At 39.4% G+C, this 22,416-nt stretch overlaps 1 protein-coding gene across 4 annotated transcripts in view; it reads left to right on the top strand.

Moving 5' to 3' along the window:
* Positions 1-1,612: 1,612 nt before the first annotated feature.
* Positions 1,613-22,416, top strand: part of LOC142937889 (CASK interacting protein 2) — a 113,553-nt gene continuing 92,749 nt past the window's right edge. For all 4 annotated transcript variants that reach the window (XM_076080997.1, XM_076080996.1, XM_076080995.1 and 1 more), the window contains exons 1-2: positions 1,613-2,315; positions 5,424-5,708. In XM_076080997.1, the coding sequence (XP_075937112.1) occupies positions 5,615-5,708 (94 nt within the window). In that variant the 5' untranslated portion in view covers positions 1,613-2,315; positions 5,424-5,614. The remainder of the gene's footprint in view (positions 2,316-5,423; positions 5,709-22,416) is intronic.

Here is a 22,416-nt window from a genome sequence, read left to right as displayed (position 1 = left end):
TAACTTAAAAAAATTAAATAACGTCATTCTTCTCTCAAAATAAAATGTTTTCTTTCTCGAAATGAATCTTAATAATTTACAACTTTATTCACAAAGTATTAAACATTTTTATTTTATTATTGTTGTTTTTCTTTGAGAGATTAATCTCATGCACAAACTCTAAATGCTGCATTGTGGGTACTGTAGTGTTTTCTCACTTTCTTTATTTGGTCACATGTTCTTTGATAAATCAGATTTGTGTGTTTATTAATTTAGAGTTTTTACTTTTTAAATAAATTGTGTTTTTTCATGACAATAAATAATTAAATATGAAACATCTGGACTTCAGATTGTGATGATTTTAATGTGAAGAAGAAGAAGAAGAAGACCTCAGCTTGTCCACTTGATGTCAGCAGAGTTCTGTTATTATTTATGTATTTAGTTTTCTCTTCAGATGTCAGAGTATTAGTATTAGTATGTTTATGGTAATAACATGACCATTATTAATTGATTAATTAATAATAATATTTTTGTTAAATTTGGAAACATCAAATGTTTTACATGAAAGATGATTTCAACCGTCAAAATTATTTTACGTTAGTTTTCTGTGAATTCACTAATTGATTAATAGACTAGTTAATTAATGGACGTATTGATTCTTGTATGAACTGTTATGGAGTTTAATTGATAACTCATCATTACTCATATATACATGTTTTGGAAATGTGCAAAGATACAAACATTGTGGAGAGAAGTGAAGGACGAAGTGCTTTCTTTGATTGAACTGATTGGAATGCTGTTGTATAAAGTACGATAGACTGTTATTCAATTCTGGATTCCTAAAGATACCCCTTCCACGGATGACTGGTACGAGGGGATTCTGAGGGGATAATAATAATGAAAATGATATTTTTATATTTACATTAAACACAGAATTGTTCTTTTTACTAAGAAATCTCGAGTAAACAAAGAAGTTCAATAATAATCTAAAAGTAACAGATAAAAGGTTAAAATATCATTTTATCATTTTAAAATTACATATTTACTTTATAAATTTATAATAAATCAGATCTGATGCCCAGCGGTCAAACATTTTATTTATACATCTTTACATTTAATGCCAACAACTTAAATCTAAAAAAGTGAAGTTCACTAGTAAATAATAAAAGCTGCTAAATTATATTTATTATCATATTAATATTCAGAACTGGGATTAATTTATTTATTAATTTTAAAAATATTAAAATCTCGTGAAAAAGAGAAAGATGAAAGAAAGTAGGCGGGTCGATGATATCTCATAAAGCTCAGTGACGAGAACCGAAACAAAGCCGGAAATTAAGGGATTGATTCTTCAAAATAAAAGCACAAATGTCAAAGTTTCAATTATCTTTTTATTTATCTATGACATCTATTCACTGAGAGGAGAACTTTTACTTCGTCTCAGATTTAAATACATTCAATGTCACACACTAATAAAATAAAATGAAACCGGCGTTCAGGTAAAACAGCTGAAAAACTGCAACTGACCATTGTTTTCACTTCCGGTTTATCTGCTCGATTACTATGTTTTTGTAAAACATCATAAAATTAAAGACAAATTATAAATTCCCAAAGAATAAAAACCAAATCCTCTATTAGTGACGAGGTCGTATCTGGTCTTCAGGATTAATCCATCATCAGAGTGTCTGTTCATGAACTAATCACTTCATTACTAATATGTTTGTCTCTGCATATGAATAAAAATATATTTAAAAAGTTTTTTATTTTTTTTTATTTACTGTCGTTAATACAAATGTACACTTAAAAAAACACTTCATGCGTCAGAAGTGATTGAAAATAAACTCAATTTAATTTAGTATTATTTGTATTATTAGACGTAGTATCATACTAAGTCATTATGATGAGATAATATCTCATTATAATGACTTACAGGATCTTTATTTTTTCCTCACAGTGGCAGCAATGGGCTTCCACAGCTATCGCTTTTTATTTTGAAAGTCCGGGCCGGATGTTCTGTGTGGCGAGGTGTGTAACTTGACACCGTGTCCACGTTCTGGAGAACGTAGCGGACAGAATGTGGCATTCAGGGAGCGGAGGGAAAACCAGGAGGAGCGTCATCGTACAAAACCTCTAAAAGGCACATTTATACATGAACTCCGCGCGTGGATTAAACTTTAATCTGAAATCAACATTCCTGGATTATTAAACTGGATTTGTTTTTTACTGGAATATCAACACAAGGAATAAAGTTTCTTTCCTTCAAACTGCCGCCGTGGTCCGCGAGAAATCCGGTGTGGAAAGTTTCTGCCGTACATTCACAAAACAGAAGAAACAAGGTAACGTGGTCCGGTTCACGTGAGATTAAATACATATTCGTACAGTTATGGATCCGTTGAAACGGTTCTTACGGAACTGGTTCAACCAGCGTCGGTCTTCAGGTCTGTTTACATCCAGACTCCGGACCACATCTGACCCTGTTTTCCGGGTCCTTCACTCCTTCACATATCTGCAATCTGAGCACTTGATCTGAATATTAATACATAAACTATTGTAGTATTCAGACAATAAACACTTTTTCTGTGTCCTCGGAAACAAATCTCCAATTCGGCGGGCTTCAGCACCATCAGTGAGCTCGTGAGCTCAGACACAGTCAGGTTATAATCGGGTCCCGGACCCCCCCCCCCCCATTGTGCGTCATTCTGATGAAACGCGTCCAGTGAAGGTTCAGCGGTGATCTTCAGAGTGAAACCTTTAAATGAATGTTGTGTTTCTGTTTGTGTAGTTCACGAGACAGGAAATAGAAACAGTGACTTTTTATACGAGCTCTGGTTTAATATCACAGAGAATGTCTCATATGAAGACAGAACTGTTACAACTTATTATCAAGTGTAAACAATCAAAACAGCAACACTTTACCTTAAATATATAAATGTATATACATACACATATACATATATATATATACATACACATACATATATATATGTATATACACATATATATATATATACATGTATATATATATATACATGTATATGTGTATATATATATATATATACATGTATATATATATATACATGTATATGTGTATATATATATATATATACATATATATGTATATATATATATATATGTATACACATATATATATATATATACATGTATATATATATATACATGTATATGTGTATATATATATATATATACATATATATGTATATATATATATATATGTATACACATATATACATACACATATACATATATATGTATATGTGTATATATATGTGTATATATATGTATATGTATATACATATATATATATACATACACATATATATGTATATGTGTATATATATGTGTATATATATATGTATATGTATATACATATATATATACATATATATATATACATATATATATATATATATACACATATATATATGTGTATATATATATACATATGTATGCATATATATATATGTATATGTTTATGTATATATATATGTATATATATATATACATATATATACATATATATATGTATATGTGTATATATATACATATATATATGTGTATGTATATACATATATATATATACATACACATATACATATATACATACACATATACATATATACATACACATATACATATATATATGTATATGTGTATATATCTGTCATGTGACTCTTGTCTGACTCGGAGTGTCAGAGTGACTCGTTGTTCCCTCACTGAGAGTAGAAACCCTCCGGAGGGACGAGGAGACTTGATGCTGTAGATAAGGAGCTCTGCTCCTCTGTGGCTGCTGGTTATGTAATGGAACCAGTTCAGACCAGGACCAGGACCAGCGTCTCTGTGTGGACTCTGAGATCTGGCTGCAAAAACCTATTTTTTTCTGTTTATGCAGAAACACTGTTGTTGTTTTAGGCCGGTGCTGCACGTTCTCCTGTTCTCCTGTTCTCACGTTCTCCTGTTCTCATGTTCTCACATTCTCACGTTCTCCTGTTCTCACGTTCTCCTGTTCTCACGTTTTCATGTTCTCCTGTTCTCATGTTCTCACGTTCTCACGTTCTCCTGTTCTCACGTTCTCCTGTTCTCACATTCTCCTGTTCTCACGTTCTCCTGTTCTCATGTTCTCACGTTCTCCTGTTCTCACGTTCTCACGTTCTCCTGTTCTCCTGTTCTCACGTTCTCCTGTTCTCACGTTCTCATGTTCTCCTGTTCTCACGTTCTCCTGTTCTCACATTCTCCTGTTCTCATGTTCTCACGTTCTCCTGTTCTCCTGTTCTCACGTTCTCCTGTTCTCATGTTCTCCTGCAGAGATCAGGACGAATGTTATCTGAGTGACTCTGAGAGTTGATTCTGTTCACCGAGCTGGAAGAGTTTAAGTAGCTCTGTGCTGATATTCTGTCACAAAAGAGCCCGAGGGAAGAGCAGGACTAGAGCAGGACTAGGGCAGGACTAGGGCAGGACTAGAGCAGGACTAGAGCAGGACTAGGGCAGGACTAGAGCAGGACTAGATGAGGACTAGGGCAGGACTAGAGCCGGACTAGAGCAGGACTAGATGAGGACTAGGGCAGGACTAGAGCAGGACTAGGGCAGGACTAGAGCAGGACTAGAGCAGGACTAGGGCAGGACTAGAGCAGGACTAGGGCAGGACTAGAGCAGGACTAGGGCAGGACTAGAGCAGGACTAGAGCAGGACTAGAGGAGGACTAGAGCAGGACTAGATGAGGACTACGGCAGGACTAGAGCAGGACTAGATGAGGACTAGGGCAGGACTAGAGCCGGACTAGAGCAGGACTAGATGAGGACTAGGGCAGGACTAGAGCAGGACTAGAGCAGGACTAGAGCAAGACTAGAGGAGGACTAGAGCAGGACTAGGGTCAGCCACACAGGGACGGGAACCAACGGCAGGTGGTTCCACCCGTCCGTTCATCTCCTCTGGTTTAAATAAATCAGTGGAGTTTGGTCAAACTCGTCTGCTGTTTTATAGCAACTCTGTTTAAATATATGAAATATGTGAGTGTAGTTTGGTGACATCCTGGTCCTGAGGCTCTGGATCAGTGTTGACCCAGCAGAGTGATGATCTGTTTGTGTTTGAAGGTTTGTTGAGCTGTAATTAAAGCTCACAGGAGCTTTAACACTCACCTGTGACAGCTGTGTGTGTGTGTGTGTGTCACATTTTCTTTAGAAGATCACAGATCTGATCTCGTTTACGTCTCAAGTTAAAGCTGATTAGACTCGATGAGGATTTAGGAGTGATCAGGATCCTATAAGTGGATTCAGGACTGGATTTTGTTTCATAAGATGCTCCTGAACCCAGATCCTTCATGCATGTTTAAGCATCCTGTTCATCCTGTTACAGGAATCTCTGCTGGTCTCAGTTCTCTCACACACCTCCAGAGACCAACTAATCTGGTTTTCTCCTTTCTTTTTCAGTCCTGAACCACATCGAACCACATCGACTCCTCTGACAGGAAATAATATCACTAGGAGGGATTTACCTCAAACTAGGAGTCTGGTTCTGGTTTCCTGGCGGTCCGGTAGATTCCAGAACGAGCTCAGCATGAGGGTCTGAGGAGGATTTAAAGAAGGCTGGTTCAGACCCCAGGAGGTAGGAGGGAGGAAGCATGGGGAAGGAGCAGGACCTGCTGCAGGCGGCGAAGACCGGAGACCTGATGTCCACTCAGAAGCTGCTGTCCAAACTCAAAGCCAACAGGAACAGTGAGTACACCCGCACCTCATGCTTTTATTCTGAAATATGGCCGATAACCAAGGGGGGGGGTCTCCCTGGCTCCAGTCCAGGGGTCACCTGCGGTCTTCAGGTGGACGCGTGTGGACAGCAGTCTGTCTTCGTCTCTGTGTCTTGTGGTTCACTTTGTTATTGTTGATGCCGCGTTCACTTCCTGATTGCTTTTCATTGGATGGTGCTACAGTTGTTGCCTGGCAACTGATTGACACAGGAAGTAGCTGAGATATCCTGTTGGTTGCTGTGAGCTTCAGAAGGACTCTGGTGGATTCTTGAACACCTGGTTCAACACAGTCCAGTGTGATTAGTGGACCCCTATGATGGTCCCTCTAATGGTCCCTCTAATGGTTCCTCTAATGGTCCTTCTAATGGTCCTTCTAATTGTCCTTCTAATGGTCCTTCTAATGGTCCCTCTAATGGTCCTTCTAATGGTCCCTCTGATGGTCCTTCTAATGCTCCCTCTAATGGTCCTTCTAATGGTCCCTCTAATGGTCCCTATGATGGTCCCTCTAATGGTCCCTATGATTGTCCCTCTAATGGTCCCTATGATGGTCCTTCTAATGGTCCCTCTAATGGTACCTATGATGGTCCCTATGATTGTCCCTCTAATGGTCCCTCTGATGGTCCTTCTAATGCTCCCTCTAATGGTCCTTCTAATGGTCCCTCTAATGGTCCCTATGATTGTCCCTCTAATGGTCCCTCTGATGGTCCTTCTAATGCTCCCTCTAATGGTCCTTCTAATGGTCCCTCTAATGGTCCCTATGATGGTCCCTCTGATGGTCCCTCTAATGGTCCTTCTGATGGTCCTTCTAATGGTCCCTCTAATGGTCCCTATGATGGTCCCTCTAATGGTCCCTATGATTGTCCCTCTAATGGTCCCTATGATGGTCCTTCTAATGGTCCCTCTAATGGTCCCTATGATGGTCCCTATGATTGTCCCTCTAATGGTCCCTATAATGGTCCTTTTAATGGTCCCTCTAATGGTCCCTATGATGGTCCCTCTAATGGTCCCTGTGATGGTCCCTCTAATGGTCCTTCTGATTGTCCTTCTAATGGTCCCTCTAATGGTCCCTATGATGGTCTCTAAATTTAGGGACATTTCGTCTCTAAATGTAGGGATATATTATCTCCATATTACGGGACATTTCGTCTTTATATTTCGGGACATTTCGTCTCTAAAGTTTGGGACATTTCGTCTTTATATTTCGGGACATTCCGTCTCTATATTTAGCGACATTTCGTCTTTATATTTCGGGACATTCCGTCTCTATATTTAGCGACATTTCGTCTTTATATTTAGCGACATTTCGTCTTTATATTTCGGGACATATCATCTCTAAATTTTGGGATATTTCGGGATATTTCCTGTGATTTTTAGAGGACATGTCCTCCTGACATCTGCTGCTTCACTATCTGCTGTCACTGAATCACAAGGAGCTCCCAGATGGTGTCCCGCCAGGATTAACAGGAATTATAGCGTGGGGGGGGGGGGTATGGGGAGGGCCGGAACCAGTCGGGGGGGACCAACGTGGATCGAGTGCTCCAGATGTTGGTCCTGAGGACCAGAACCAAAATAAAGTGTATTTAAAAGGACATGATTTAGACCAATGAAAGCCTGGAACATGTCCGTCTGTCCCTTCCAACCAAAGACTCTTTTATGTGTATTATTATTGACCCGGTGGAGCCTCGTAAACATGTCCACCTGCTGTGTTCATGTCAGGCCAAACAAAAAGAAGAGGGGGGGGGCTCATGTTTATTCATGAGTTGGGTTTATACTCAGCCAATCATCTCCCACAGAATCCACCAGCCTCTCTGCACAACTCCTCTTTTATATTTAAGGATTTTACTCTTATTTTTAAATCTCTAAATTCATACCAGAACTGTGGAATTTAAATTTCAAAATAAAACCTGTCAGAGAGAGACCTCATGTTTACACCGCAACACGTTTTTCATATATTTGATTTTACATTTTTTAATAAATATCAATAGAACTTCAGCTATGAAATGTGTAATCAGACGTAAACATAGAATTAAATAGAATATCCGATCCTGTCATATTATGTCATGTCATGTCATGTCATGTCATATTATATCATATTATATTGTATGAATCTAAAAACACAGGACATGATGTTTGTCTGTGGTGAGCGCTTCCATGAAATGAACCTTGCTTTGAGTGCTTGACGATCCACCAGTGGGGGTTTTCCGGCTTGTGTACCTCGGTCCGGGTTAGGTTGTAGAGTTTTGGGACAGTTGGGCCCAGAACACATCGTCAGTAATGTTCCCTTGTGTCATTGGATGTTTCGGCCTCTCAACACTATACGCCCTATACGCCGTGCCCAACTGTCTCGAAATTGACAACATTGAGAATGGTAGACGCTTGCATGGTTAACAGGTGGGGATTCTCAAGTGGGTTATGCTGACATAGTTGGAGTCCAGCATGGGTCGTTCCGCTCGATCCAAATCCACTGGCTGCTTCTTTCAGCTGCTTCTGAGACTGCCTTGATGGTCTGCCGCAGAGCCTGACCGTGGCTTCCCAGCTCCTTCAACAGTCTGATGGTTGAAGAATCCACAAATCCTCTGCATCCCACCTCCACTGGACAGTTTTCAGTGTTCCAGCCGCGCTGCTTTGCTTCTGCTGCAAGCTCTGCATAGCGCAGCTTCTGACGTTCATAGGCCTCTTCAAGCACGTTCTCCCATGGGGCCGTGATCTCTATGAGGTACACAGTCTTCAGACCAGAGTAGTGCTTTCACCAGAGGTTGGTGGAAGCAATCTGTGGAGGAAAGATCAATTAAATAACTCTGTTTGTTCAGCCAATCAGCTGCTTCCTCCTGATGCCGTTTACCTGTCGACTCCACCGCCGGTGTGTTGAATGTTTAACTGGTCCTCTAAAGAGATGTCTGAGGGGGGGACACTGTGTGGTGGGACTGAGGGGCCCCTCAGGACCCCCGGCTGTCCGGGGGCCAGTCATCCAGGAGGAGGAGGTCTTACTTTGATTTATTTTAAATCAACCTTTTAAGATCTCAGAGAAAGTTAAACTCAGACCAACATTTCCTCAAACAGAGTGAGGCGTCGCTGTTTTACCACAATCACACACACGAGCTGGTCTGACTCAGTTTGATTCGTCTTGATTAGTTTTGATTCGTCTTGACTCGTCTTGATTAGTTTTGACTCGTCTTGATTCATCTTGACTCGTCTTAATTCGTCTTCATTAGTTTTGACTCGTCTTGATTCGTCTTGACTCAGTTTGACTCAGTTTGATTCGTCTTGATTAGTTTTGATTTGTCTTGACTCGTCTTGATTCGTCTTGATTAGTTTTGACTCGTCTTGACTCGTCTTGATTAGTTTTGATTTGTCTTGACTCGTCTTGATTCGTCTTGATTAGTTTTGACTCGTCTTGACTCGTCTTGATTAGTTTTGACTTGTCTTGACTCGTCTTGATTCGTCTTGACTCGTCTTGACTCGCCTTGATTAGTTTTGACTCGTCTTGACTCGTCTTGATTAGTTTTGACTCGTCTTGATTCATCTTGACTCGTCTTAATTCCTCTTGACTCGTCTTGATTCGTCTTGACTCGTCTTGATTAGTTTTGACTCGTCTTGACTCATCTTGATTCGTCTTGACTCGTCTTGATTCGTTTTGACTCGTCTTGATTCATCTTGACTCGTCTTAATTCCTCTTGACTCGTCTTGATTCGTCTTGATTCGTCTTGATTAGTTTTGACTCGTCTTGATTCATCTTGACTCAGTTTGACTCGTCTTGACTCAGTTTGACTCAGTTTGATTCGTCTTGATTAGTTTTGATTCGTCTTGACTCGTCTTGATTCGTCTTGACTCGTCTTGATTCGTCTTGATTCGTTTTGACTCGTCTTGATTAGTTTTGACTTGTCTTGATTAGTTTTGACTTGTCTTGACTCGTCTTGACTCGTCTTGACTCGTCTTGATTCGTCTTGACTCGTTTTGATTAGTTTTGATTCGTCTTGATTCATCTTGACTCGTCTTAATTCCTCTTGACTCGTCTTGATTCCTCTTGATTCGTCTCGACTCGTCTTGATTAGTTTTGACTCGTCTTGATTAGTTTTGACTCGTCTCGACTCATCTTGATTCGTCTTGATTCGTCTTAATTAGTTTTGACTCATCTTGATTCGTCTTGACTCGTCTTGATTCGTCTTGATTAGTTTTGACTCGTCTTGACTCGTCTTGACTCGTCTTGATTAGTTTTGACTCGTCTTGATTCGTCTTGACTCGTCTTGATTAGTTTTGACTCGTCTTGATTCGTCTCGACTCGTCTTGATTAGTTTTGACTCGTCTCGACTCATCTTGATTCGTCTTGATTCGTCTTAATTAGTTTTGACTCATCTTGATTCGTCTTGACTCGTCTTGATTCGTCTTGATTAGTTTTGACTCGTCTTGACTCGTCTTGATTAGTTTTGACTCGTCTTGATTCGTCTTGATTAGTTTTGACTCGTCTTGATTCGTCTTGACTCGTCTTGATTAGTTTTGACTCGTCTTGACTCGTCTTGATTAGTTTTGATTCGTCTTGACTCGTCTTGATTCATCTTGATTAGTTTTGACTCGTCTTGATTCGTCTTGACTCGTCTTGACTCGTCTTGATTAGTTTTGACTCGTCTTGATTCGTCTTGACTCGTCTTGACTCAGTTTGACCCGTCCGATCAGCCTATCTCAATGAGCCTCTCCATTACAACATGGCTACCTGCTAGAAGGTGTTTTGTAACCGCGGCCTGTGATTGGTGGTCAAAGGAACGACTATAAAACGGTGATTAATGCATTTCACTTCCTGTAATCTTTTTAAAATTATTTTTATATCTTACTCTTCCTCCCTGCTGTTTTAGTAGTTTCTATTGAAGAATAGCCGCTAACAGAGCTCTGCTAATTCTGTGCTCTGCATTTGATTGGACCGCTAAAAAGTGAGCGAGAGTCATCAAACATTTGAAAACGTCTCACAGAACAGAAGAGATGGATTGTTTCAACATGTATTTAATATTTAAAGAGAGATAAACGAACAATTACAAAAAAAAGTTTTTATTTCAGTGGGAAACATTCTGAGTCCGAATCAATGATTGTTGGTCGTCTGCTGACCTTCTGCTGAACTGATGGTCGTCTTATTTTTTCTTCTTATTTATCGCATAAACACCTTCATCTCCTCCTGTGATTATAATGAGACAGTCTCTTCCAGAAGAAGAAGAAGCCTCAGAGCGACTCCTCACTTCTTATAGAAGCTTTGAAAAGAAAACAAGACAAATTGAAATCTAGTTTGAGGCTACGTCCTGTGTGTACTATGTGTACTGTGTGTATATGTTGTGTAGTGTGTGCAACAGAGTAATGGCTGCTGGTGCTTTTCTTTATTCTCTGCGTTATGTAACGGAGGTTCAGCACTCAGCTCTCCTGCTTTCTTTTTTTTCATCACGTGACTCGGCGGTGACTTTTATTGTGAAGGACACTGAACACATCTCTGCAGACTGTAAACACCTGAGATGTTTATGTTTCCATCTCTTTTACTGTTTAACACAGAGACGTTTATTATTTAGAAAGGTTCATTTGGGCTCAAAGAAAAATAAGTTTCCTTCTTTGTAAACTTGTGAAAAAACTCTCTAGATGTTTAGAAAGATTTGTATTTGTGAAAATTAATTGATGTCATTCTTTCATACTTTTCTAACATATTGTGAGAATGTTAACAAACCTTTTTGTCGTGAGCACTGTGTTCTTATTTAATGTGCTTTTATTATGAAGTTTAGTTTTCATGAAGCAATAAAGACTCCTGAACCATCGATATCAAATAATCTGAAACTCAGATTATTGAATCACGATTATTTAGATTTATGATATTTGAGGGAAAGTCATTTTTATTGTTAGTGAAAAACAGAATTTTTTTTTTTTTTGTGGATCTGTTCAAACAAAGAAGTTTTTTTGACCAATATTTAATTTAAATGGTACTTTGACAGCGAACAGTCTCACTGAGAGCTTCAGATTTACAAACCTGCTCCTCATTGTGAGCCCCATAAAACCAGCAGCGCATTACCCAGAATCCTCCTCTGCGCTGAGAGTCCAGTGTTTGAAGAACAGTTTTCACCACCGAGCACGAGAGGAATTCAGAGAGCTCTAATTTAGGTCAGAACTGTGGCGAAGAAAACTCTGAGGACTCCTCTTCTTCAGTGTGTGTGTGTGTGTGTGTGTGTGTGTGAGTGTGTGTGTGCCAGCCATTGTCCTGCAGCAGCAGTGTGTTTGAATGGAGGTGGTGATGTCATGGTGTTGGTATGTGTCCACCTTCGATCCCCCCCCCCCCCCCCCCTCTGAGACTGGAATCTGACTCCAGACCGTTTCCTTAAAGAAGAGAAGAAGACCAGCAGACTGCTCTTTACCCAGTAAGACCACTTAGACCAGTAGACCAGTCAGAGGGCCGGTCTATACGTATAGATATAGATACACTGTATATATCTATGTATCTATATATAGGGAGGAGAGGAGAGGAGGAGAGGAGGAGAGGAGAGGAGGAGAGGGGACGGGAGAGGAGGGGAGAGGAGAGGAGAGGGGAGAGGAGAGGAGGGGAGAGGGGAGGGGAGGGGAGAGGAGGAGAGGGGAGAGGAGAGGAGGGGAGGGGAGGGGACGGGAGAGGAGAGGAGAGGAGGAGAGGGGAGAGGAGAGGAGAGGAGAGGAGGAGAGGAGGAGAGGGGAGGGGAGGGGAGAGGAGAGGAGGAGAGGGGAGGGGAGGGGAGAGGAGAGGAGAGGGGAGAGGAGAGGAGGGGAGAGGGGAGGGGAGAGGAGGAGAGGGGAGAGGAGAGGAGAGGAGGGGAGGGGAGGGGACGGGAGAGGAGAGGAGAGGAGGAGAGGGGAGAGGAGAGGAGAGGAGAGGAGGAGAGGAGGAGAGGGGAGGGGAGGGGAGAGGAGAGGAGGAGAGGGGAGGGGAGAGGAGGAGAGGGGAGGGGAGGCATGTAACATATAGAGACTATTTATTTCCAACACTTGGAAGCATGTCGTATATTTAGATTCCAGTGTTTACAATGTTTTGTAAAATAAATTATCAAATAAATTCATCTTTTTAATGATTGATGTCATCAGTTGTTCTGCACTAAATACATGTTCTAGTTCTACTTCTAGTCATCATGGTTCTGTTTCCGTAGAGGAGCAGGACTTTTATTTTGGCGATCAGAGGGTTAATGAGCTCTCGTAAAATCAAAGCGTATCACTGCAAACAGACTTTCTTTTATTCAGACTGTTGACGTGTTTCAATTATTTTAAAATCTATTGTGAGAGGAGTGAGACCTCTCTGATGTCACCTTATCTCCGCTGCTGGAAGTGGAGGCCTGGTCCGCCGCGCCCAATGGGGGGGGGGAGGTCCAGAAAGATGGAGGAGAAGTCCATTATGAGCAGAGGAACAGGGTGTGGAGCTGAAGTCACTTCCTCCTGAACAACATGTGAGAAACAAGCACATCAGAGTTCAGTTTAACTCATTAGAGACATATAAATATTAATATACATTCAATTATGTTACTCATGTTACTCATGTTCACTGAGCAGAGCCTGAAGGCATCATAATGTAACTGAAGTGAACCTCTGTTGGTTAGCCGTTAGCGGTGCTGCTAACGTTACTAGCTCTCCTCCTGTTGCTTTAAACACTGATTGGTTGTTTACAATGAAACATGATCAGAGATCAGAGACTAGAAACACATGTTCTACTGAGTCAGTAAAACTTTATTTACACTCTGATGGTTAACGTTAAACTTTATTTACACTCTGATGGTTAACGTTAAACTTTATTTACACTCTGATGGTTAACGTTAAACTTTATTTACACTCTGATGGTTAACGTTAAACTTTATTTACACTCTGATGTTAACGTTAAACTTTATTTACACTCTGATGGTTAACATTAAAACTTTATTTACACTGTGATGGTTATCATTAAACTTTATTTACACTGTGATGGTTAACATTAAACTTTATTTACACTCTGATGTTAACATTAAACTTTATTTACACTCTGATGGTTAACATTAAAACTTTATTTACACTGTGATGGTTAACGTTAAACTTTATTTACACTCTGATGTTAACGTTAAACTTTATTTACACTCTGATGTTAACGGTAAACTTTATTTACACTCTGATGGTTAACGTTACAACTTTATTTACACTCTGATGTTAACGTTAAACTTTATTTACACTGATGGTTAACGTTAAACTTTATTTACACTCTGATGTTAACAGTAAACTTTATTTACACTCTGATGGTTAACATTAAAACTTTATTTACACTGTGATGGTTAACATTAAACTTTATTTACACTCTGATGTTAACGTTAAACTTTATTTACACTCTGATGTTAACGGTAAACTTTATTTACACTCTGATGTTAACAGTAAACTTTATTTACACTGATGGTTAACATTAAACTTTATTCACACTCTGATGGTTAACATTAAAACTTTATTTACACTGTGATGGTTAACGTTAAACTTTATTTACACTGATGTTAACGGTAAACTTTATTTACACTCTGATGGTTAACGTTAAACTTTATTTACACTCTGATGTTAACGTTAAACTTTATTTACACTCTGATGGTTAACGTTAAACTTTATTTACACTGATGGTTAACGTTAAACTTTATTTACACTCTGATGTTAACGTTAAACTTTATTTACACTCTGATGGTTAACATTAAAACTTTATTTACACTGTGATGGTTAACATTAAACTTTATTTACACTCTGATGGTTAACATTAAAACTTTATTTACACTGTGATGGTTAACATTAACATTTATTTACACTGTGATGTTAACGTTAAACTTTATTTACACTCTGATGTTAACGGTAAACTTTATTTACACTCTGACGTTAACGGTAAACTTTATTTACACTGATGGTTAACGTTAAACTTTATTCACACTCTGATGGTTAACATTAAAACTTTATTTACACTGTGATGGTTAACGTTAAACTTTATATACACTCTGATGTTAACGTTAAACTTTATTTACACTCTGATGTTAACGGTAAACTTTATTTACACTCTGATGGTTAACGTTAAACTTTATTTACACTCTGATGTTAACGTTTAACTTTATTTACACTGATGGTTAACGTTAAACTTTATTTACACTCTGATGGTTAACGTTAAACTTCATTTACGTTCTGATGGTTAACGTTAAACTTTATTTACACTCTGATGTTAACGGTAAACTTTATTTACACTGATGGTTAACGTTAAACTTTATTTACACTCTGATGGTTAACGTTACAACTTTATTTACACTCTGATGTTAACGTTAAACTTTATTTACACTGATGGTTAACGTTAAACTTTATTTACACTCTGATGTTAACAGTAAACTTTATTTACACTCTGATGGTTAACATTAAAACTTTATTTACACTGTGATGGTTAACATTAAACTTTATTTACACTCTGATGTTAACGTTAAACTTTATTTACACTCTGATGTTAACGGTAAACTTTATTTACACTCTGATGTTAACAGTAAACTTTATTTACACTGATGGTTAACATTAAACTTTATTCACACTCTGATGGTTAACATTAAAACTTTATTTACACTGTGATGGTTAACGTTAAACTTTATTTACACTGATGTTAACGGTAAACTTTATTTACACTCTGATGGTTAACGTTAAACTTTATTTACACTCTGATGTTAACGTTAAACTTTATTTACACTCTGATGGTTAACGTTAAACTTTATTTACACTCTGATGTTAACGTTAAACTTTATTTACACTCTGATGGTTAACATTAAAACTTTATTTACACTGTGATGGTTAACATTAACATTTATTTACACTGTGATGTTAACGTTAAACTTTATTTACACTCTGATGTTAACGGTAAACTTTATTTACACTCTGACGTTAACGGTAAACTTTATTTACACTGATGGTTAACGTTAAACTTTATTCACACTCTGATGGTTAACATTAAAACTTTATTTACACTGTGATGGTTAACGTTAAACTTTATATACACTCTGATGTTAACGTTAAACTTTATTTACACTCTGATGTTAACGGTAAACTTTATTTACACTCTGATGGTTAACGTTAAACTTTATTTACACTCTGATGTTAACGTTAAACTTTATTTACACTGATGGTTAACGTTAAACTTTATTTACACTCTGATGGTTAACGTTAAACTTCATTTACGTTCTGATGGTTAACGTTAAACTTTATTTACACTCTGATGTTAACGGTAAACTTTATTTACACTGATGGTTAACGTTAAACTTTATTTACACTGTGATGGTTAACGTTAAACTTCATTTACACTCTGATGTTAACGTTAAACTTTATTTACACTCTGATGGTTAACGTTAAACTTCATTTACACTCTGATGGTTAACGTTAAATTTGATTTACAATCTGATGGTTAACGTTAAACTTTATTCACACTCTGATGGTTAACGGTAAACTTTATTTACACTCTGATGGTTAACGTTAAATTTGATTTACAATCTGATGGTTAATGTTAAACTTTATTCACACTCTGATGGTTAACGTTAAACTTTATTCACACTCTGATGGTTAACGGTAAACTTTATTTACACTCTGATGGTTAACGTTAAATTTGATTTACAATCTGATGGTTAACGTTAAACTTTATTCACACTCTGATGGTTAACGGTAAACTGGTTGTCAAGAACCTGGATCCTGTTTCATGTAAACATCTGATCGAGTTTCTGTCTTTGTTGCTTCAGAACATTGAAATCTAGACTTCAGAAACCTCTATGATCTCTCTTCTTGTTCTTTTCAAAGTTGATTTATCGGTCAACTTTGTGACAATAAGTGATTTTATTTTCTCTTTTCTTTGTCCAGAAGTCGACTAAATGGTCGTTTGGACTCGACTAAGATTTCTTTCATCGATTAGTTAATTGTTTTTTTCATGCTGAATGATTAATTTCTAAGAAACTTATGAGCTGATCACAAGATTTAAAGTTCTGTGTGATTCTTTGTGGAGAAACTCAGTTTTATAGATCTGTGGATTAAATCAACTCAATAAAGAAATATGTATATATACATTTATTTTATAAATGTATTTATATATATTTTTATATATATTTATTTTTATATATTTATATATACAAGTTTAATACACAGTGTATACTGTGTATATATATATATAGGCTACAACATGTAGAGTAGTTATGATCCGCCTTCAGTGGTTAGGGTTTCTGGGCAGGACATTTTAAAGTATGTGTGTGTGTGGGCGTGTGCGTGTGCAAGTGTGTGGGCGTGTGTGTGTGTGTGTGCGTGTGTGTGTGTGGGCGTGTGTGTGTTGTGCTGTAACCTGTCCGTGACTCTCTATCAGAGGAAGAGGAGGAAGAGGAGGAAGAGGAGGGGGGGTGTTGTGTTGACGGAGGCTCTCGAGGCGAGGAGCAGCTCTCAGGAACAAAGCAGGGCCTCTTCTACACTTCCTCTACCAACAGTATTGTTCCACAATAAAGGAGGGGGGCGGTCTGACACAAAGCCCCCCCCCCCTCGAGGGAAACCAAAGACTCCATACATCCACACTACTCCGTTTCTAAACGTAAACGGGAGTTTTCAAATTAAAACGATCTCGGTCCACACGGCATTTCAGCATCGTTTTTGATCTCCGTCCAGACTAACACGCCTGAAAACGTACATCACGTGACCACTAACGTACATCACGTGACCATTAACGTACATCACGTGACCATTAACGTACATCACGTGACCACTAACGTACATCACGTGACCATTAACGTACATCACGTGACCACTAACGTACATCACGTGACCATTAACGTACATCACGTGACCATTAACGTACATCACGTGACCATTAACGTACACTGGGCATGCGCGTGACGGTGTAAACAGGAAGTAGATTGGTGGCTTAGTTTAAAAAAACACAACAGAGTAATAAAGTCTTTAATAATGAAAGGTCGTGTTTGATACTTAAGATCTTCCTCTATGAACTCAAACAGACAGTTAGTGGAAAATTTTAGAAGTTTTATCTTTCAGACTTAGTTACAGCGCTGCGGGTCTATCTCTCTCTCTCTCTCTCTCTCTCTCTCTCTCTCTCTCACATCAAAGTCACTTTAAAATCAACACTTACACGTAACAGTTTACTAGATTATGATCCATAAATGTGGTCAACACACGTCTCTCACTCGTTCCCTCGTTGTTGTCTGTTCTCACTCGTAGCTCTGCTGGTGGCTTACCTATCTGTCCTACTGGAGAGCATTTACTGCTAACCGTGGCTTCAGCCGCTCCGTAGGTCTGATAACACTGCTGGACACGCCGCTCGCTAATCGCTCCAATAACAGCTGCTTCCTCCGTAATAAAGCAGACTTTAACTGAACAACAGCTGCTAGTAAAGACAACAAGGTCAACAACGCCTGTAATCAGTTGTCCATGTTGAGTTAACCTGGTAGTCGATCGGTAATCAATGTTGTTGTTTGTGAGCTTCCGGGTAAGGGTCACGTGATAGACATGTGACGAATCAGGGAAGGACACGTCATGACTGCTAAGAACCAATCAAGAGAACAAGGGTGTGGGTGTCATCGTTTCTGAATGTATCCGGTTTCGACCGTCCACACGAAAACGCAACCCGGAGTTTTCAAACTTATCCGACCTCGGGAGTGTTTTCAAACTCCTCCGTTTACGGTGCTCTAAAACTCCGGCGTAGTGTGGACGCTCAGTGTAAACGTAGCAAAACATATGTCTTTAAAATAGAAACGGTGTAGTGTGGACGTGGCCTGAGAGGAAACTGATGTGTTCTAACTTCATAACCTTCTCTTTCTGAGCTCCTGTGTTTGACTGAAACGTCTCAACAACTAGAATAATAAACCAGAGACTGTTCTCTCTGGTAGAGACCTGTCAATCACCGTGTAGCCCCGCCCTAAAGCATCCCCTGCTTTATGGTCTGTTTGACTCTAAATGGACCATAATGTACTAAATGAACATCATGCTGTATTGAAGAAGACTTGAAACTAGAGATTGAGACCATAAACTCATGTTTACAATGTTTACTGAGGTAATACATCAAGAGAGAAGTAGAGTCATTTTCTCATAGACTTCTATACAACCAGAGGAGTCTGGCAAAAACTGCAGCTCCTCCAATGTCCACTTGAGTCTGGCTCCAATAGAGTCAATCTCCATAAGCCGTGCTTCAGGCCAAACTGCTCTAAAATGTTTCATTTAAGGAGCCAGAATAACTGAATCTCACCGTTGCTTTAATTTAGACTTTTAATTCTGGGGACAAAAACTAAAAAACTAAAACCATAAACTGTTCAGCCAATTCAAAAATTCAAAACTCGTCTGCTCTTCGTGGTCTTTTACACATTATAGCAACTTTATACTATTTAGTTGATCAATGGATTGAGAGATAAAGAAGTATTTTTTAAATATTTTTGATTATTTCTTATTGATGATAATGAACTGACTGTGTGAGGTTGTTCTCGATGTCGTGGACTAAACCATGAATCACTCCCTCGTTGCTTTATCAGCCGGCCGATAACGTTGTCGTCCGACCTCATTCCTCATCGTCTCCGTCCCGGCTGAGGTCTGAACCTCCAGCTCGTCTCCGAGCTGCTGCTCAGGAATGTAAACAACACGTTGTACTAGTGTCTTATATTTGTAGTCCTGGAGGAGATCTATTGTAGTGGTGTCTTATATTTGTAGTCCTGTAGGAGATCTACTGTAGTGGTGTCTTATATTTGTAGTCCTGGAGGAGATCTATTGTAGTGGTGTCTTATATTTGTAGTCCTGTAGGAGATCTACTGTAGTGGTGTCTTATATTTGTAGTCCTGGAGGAGATCTACTGTAGTGGTGTCTTATATTTGTAGTCCTGGAGGAGATCTATTGTAGTGGTGTCTTATATTTGTAGTCCTGGAGGAGATATACTGTAGTGGTGTCTTATATTTGTAGTCCTGGAGGAGATCTACTGTAGTGGTGTCTTATATTTGTAGTCCTGGAGGAGATCTACTGTAGTGGTGTTTTATATTCGTAGTCCTGGAGGAGATCTACTATAGTGGTGTTTTATATTTGTAGTCCTGGAGGAGATCTACTGTAGTGTTGTTTTATATTCGTAGTCCTGGAGAAAATCTACTGTAGTGGTGTTTTATATTCGTAGTCCTGGAGGAAATCTACTGTAGTGGTGTTTTATATTTGTAGTCCTGGAGGAAATCTACTGTAGTGGTGTTTTATATTCGTAGTCCTGGAGGAGATCTACTGTGGTGGTGTTTTATATTCGTAGTCCTGGAGGAGATCTACTGTAGTGGTGTTTTATATTCGTAGTCCTGGAGGAAATCTACTGTAGTGGTGTTTTATATTCGTAGTCCTGGAGGAGATCTACTGTAGTAGTGTTTTATATTTGTAGAGACTTAAACAGACTTCTGCTGTCTGTTTCAGTTTTATTGAAACACAACGTATATTTAGAGTCTTCACCACAATGAGAGGAGATCCTCCTCGTTTTGTTTATTGCTTTTCCTCCAGAATCAGAAACAAAAAGAACTCCAGCAGACGTTGTAATCACACATCTGATCCTCGCAAAGCTTTGGCTAATTTTAGTTGCTAGATTTTTTTTACAACAGATTCTCTTCCAGGCTCCAGACTCTGGTCCACGTTCTCGATCCCAACGAGACCTCAAATCTGCAGATTCCTACAAAAACACCTCCTCCTCTCTCCTCTTCCTCTCTCCTCATCCTCCTCCTCTTCCTCCTCCTCAAACATTGCAGTATATTAAGTCATTATAATGAGTTCTCTTGTCCCGTTTTCTCCGCCTGTAGCTTCAGTTTGTGTTATGAGTTTTTAATTTTTGCTCAGACTTATTTCCATTAATTATAAAGATTCAGGTCGTTATCAAAGCGCTCAGACCTCCAGAGGGAACAATGCCGGCTGCTTCTTTACCCAAAATCTGTACTTCAAAAAGCTGCTGGAGGTTAAAACTAGAGATGTTGCAGACAACTCTCTGTGTTTAGTCTACAGACAGCAGGTCACTGTGTTTAGTCTACAGACAGCAGGTCACTGTGTTTAGTCTACAGACAGCAGGTCTCTGTGTTTAGTCTACATACAGCAGGTCACTGTGTTTACTCTACAGACAGCAGGTCACTGTGTTTAGTCTACAGACAGCAGGTCTCTGTGTTTAGTCTACAGACAGCAGGTCACTGTGTTTAGTCTACAGACAGCAGGTCTCTGTGTTTGGTCTACATACAGCATGTCACTGTGTTTAGTCTACAGACAGCAGGTCTCTGTGTTTAGTCTACAGACAGCAGGTCTCTGTGTTTACTCTACAGACAGCAGATCTCTGTGTTTAGTCTACAGACAGCAGATCTCTGTGTTTACTCTACAGACAGCAGGTCACTGTGTTTAGTCTACAGACAGCAGGTCTCTGTGTTTAGTCTACAGACCGCAGGTCACTGTGTTTAGTCTACAGACAGCAGGTCTCTGTGTTTAGTCTACAGACAGCAGGTCACTGTGTTTAGTCTACAGACAGCAGGTCTCTGTGTTTAGTCTACAGACAGCAGGTCACTGTGTTTAGTCTACATACAGCAACTCTCTGTGTTTAGTCTACAGACAGCAGGTCACTGTGTTTAGTCTACATACAGCAACTCTCTGTGTTTAGTCTACAGACAGCAGGTCTCTGTGTTTACTCTACAGACAGCAACTCTCTGTGTTTAGTCTACAGACCGCACGTCACTGTGTTTAGTCTACAGACAGCAGGTCTCTGTGTTTAGTCTACAGACAGCAGGTCACTGTGTTTAGTCTACATACAGCAACTCTCTGTGTTTAGTCTACAGACAGCACGTCTCTGTGTTTACTCTACAGACAGCAACTCTCTGTGTTTAGTCTACAGACCGCACGTCACTGTGTTTAGTCTACAGACAGCAGGTCACTGTGTATAGTCTACAGACAGCAGGTCTCTGTGTTTAGTCTACAGACAGCAGGTCTCTGTGTTTAGTCTACATACAGCAACTCTCTGTGTTTAGTCTACAGACAGCAGGTCTCTGTGTTTACTCTACAGACAGCACGTCTCTGTGTTTACTCTACAGACAGCAACTCTCTGTGTTTAGTCTACAGACAGCAACTCTCTGTGTTTAGTCTACAGACCGCACGCCACTGTGTTTAGTCTACAGACAGCAGGTCACTGTGTTTAGTCTACAGACAGCAGGTCTCTGTGTTTAGTCTACAGACAGCAGGTCACTGTGTTTAGTCTACATACAGCAACTCTCTGTGTTTACTCTACAGACAGCAGGTCTCTGTTTAGTCTACAGACAGCAGGTCTCTGTGTTTCATCTACAGAAAGCAGGTCACTGTGTTTACTCTACAGACAGCAGGTCTCTGTGTTTAGTCTACAGACAGCACGTCTCTGTGTTTAGTCTACAGACAGCAGGTCACTGTGTTTACTCTACAGACAGCAGGTATCTGTGTTTAGTCTACAGACAGCACGTCTCTGTGTTTAGTCTACAGACAGCAGGTCACTGTATTTAGTCTACAGACAGCAGGTCACTGTGTTTAGTCTACAGACAGCAGGTCTCTGTGTTTAGTCTACAGACCGCAGGTCACTGTGTTTAGTCTACAGACAGCAGGTCTCTGTGTTTACTCTACAGACAGCAGGTCACTGTGTTTAGTCTACATACAGCAGGTCACTGTGTTTAGTCTACAGAAAGGAGGTCACTGTG

This window comes from Anarhichas minor, unplaced genomic scaffold (assembly GCF_050575085.1).
Source record: "Anarhichas minor isolate MPS153535 unplaced genomic scaffold, ASM5057508v1 ptg000077l, whole genome shotgun sequence".
In the NCBI taxonomy this organism is placed as follows: Eukaryota; Metazoa; Chordata; class Actinopteri; order Perciformes; family Anarhichadidae; genus Anarhichas; species Anarhichas minor.
Note: the sequence above shows the minus strand (reverse complement) of the source record. Positions and strands in the feature narration are given on the sequence as shown.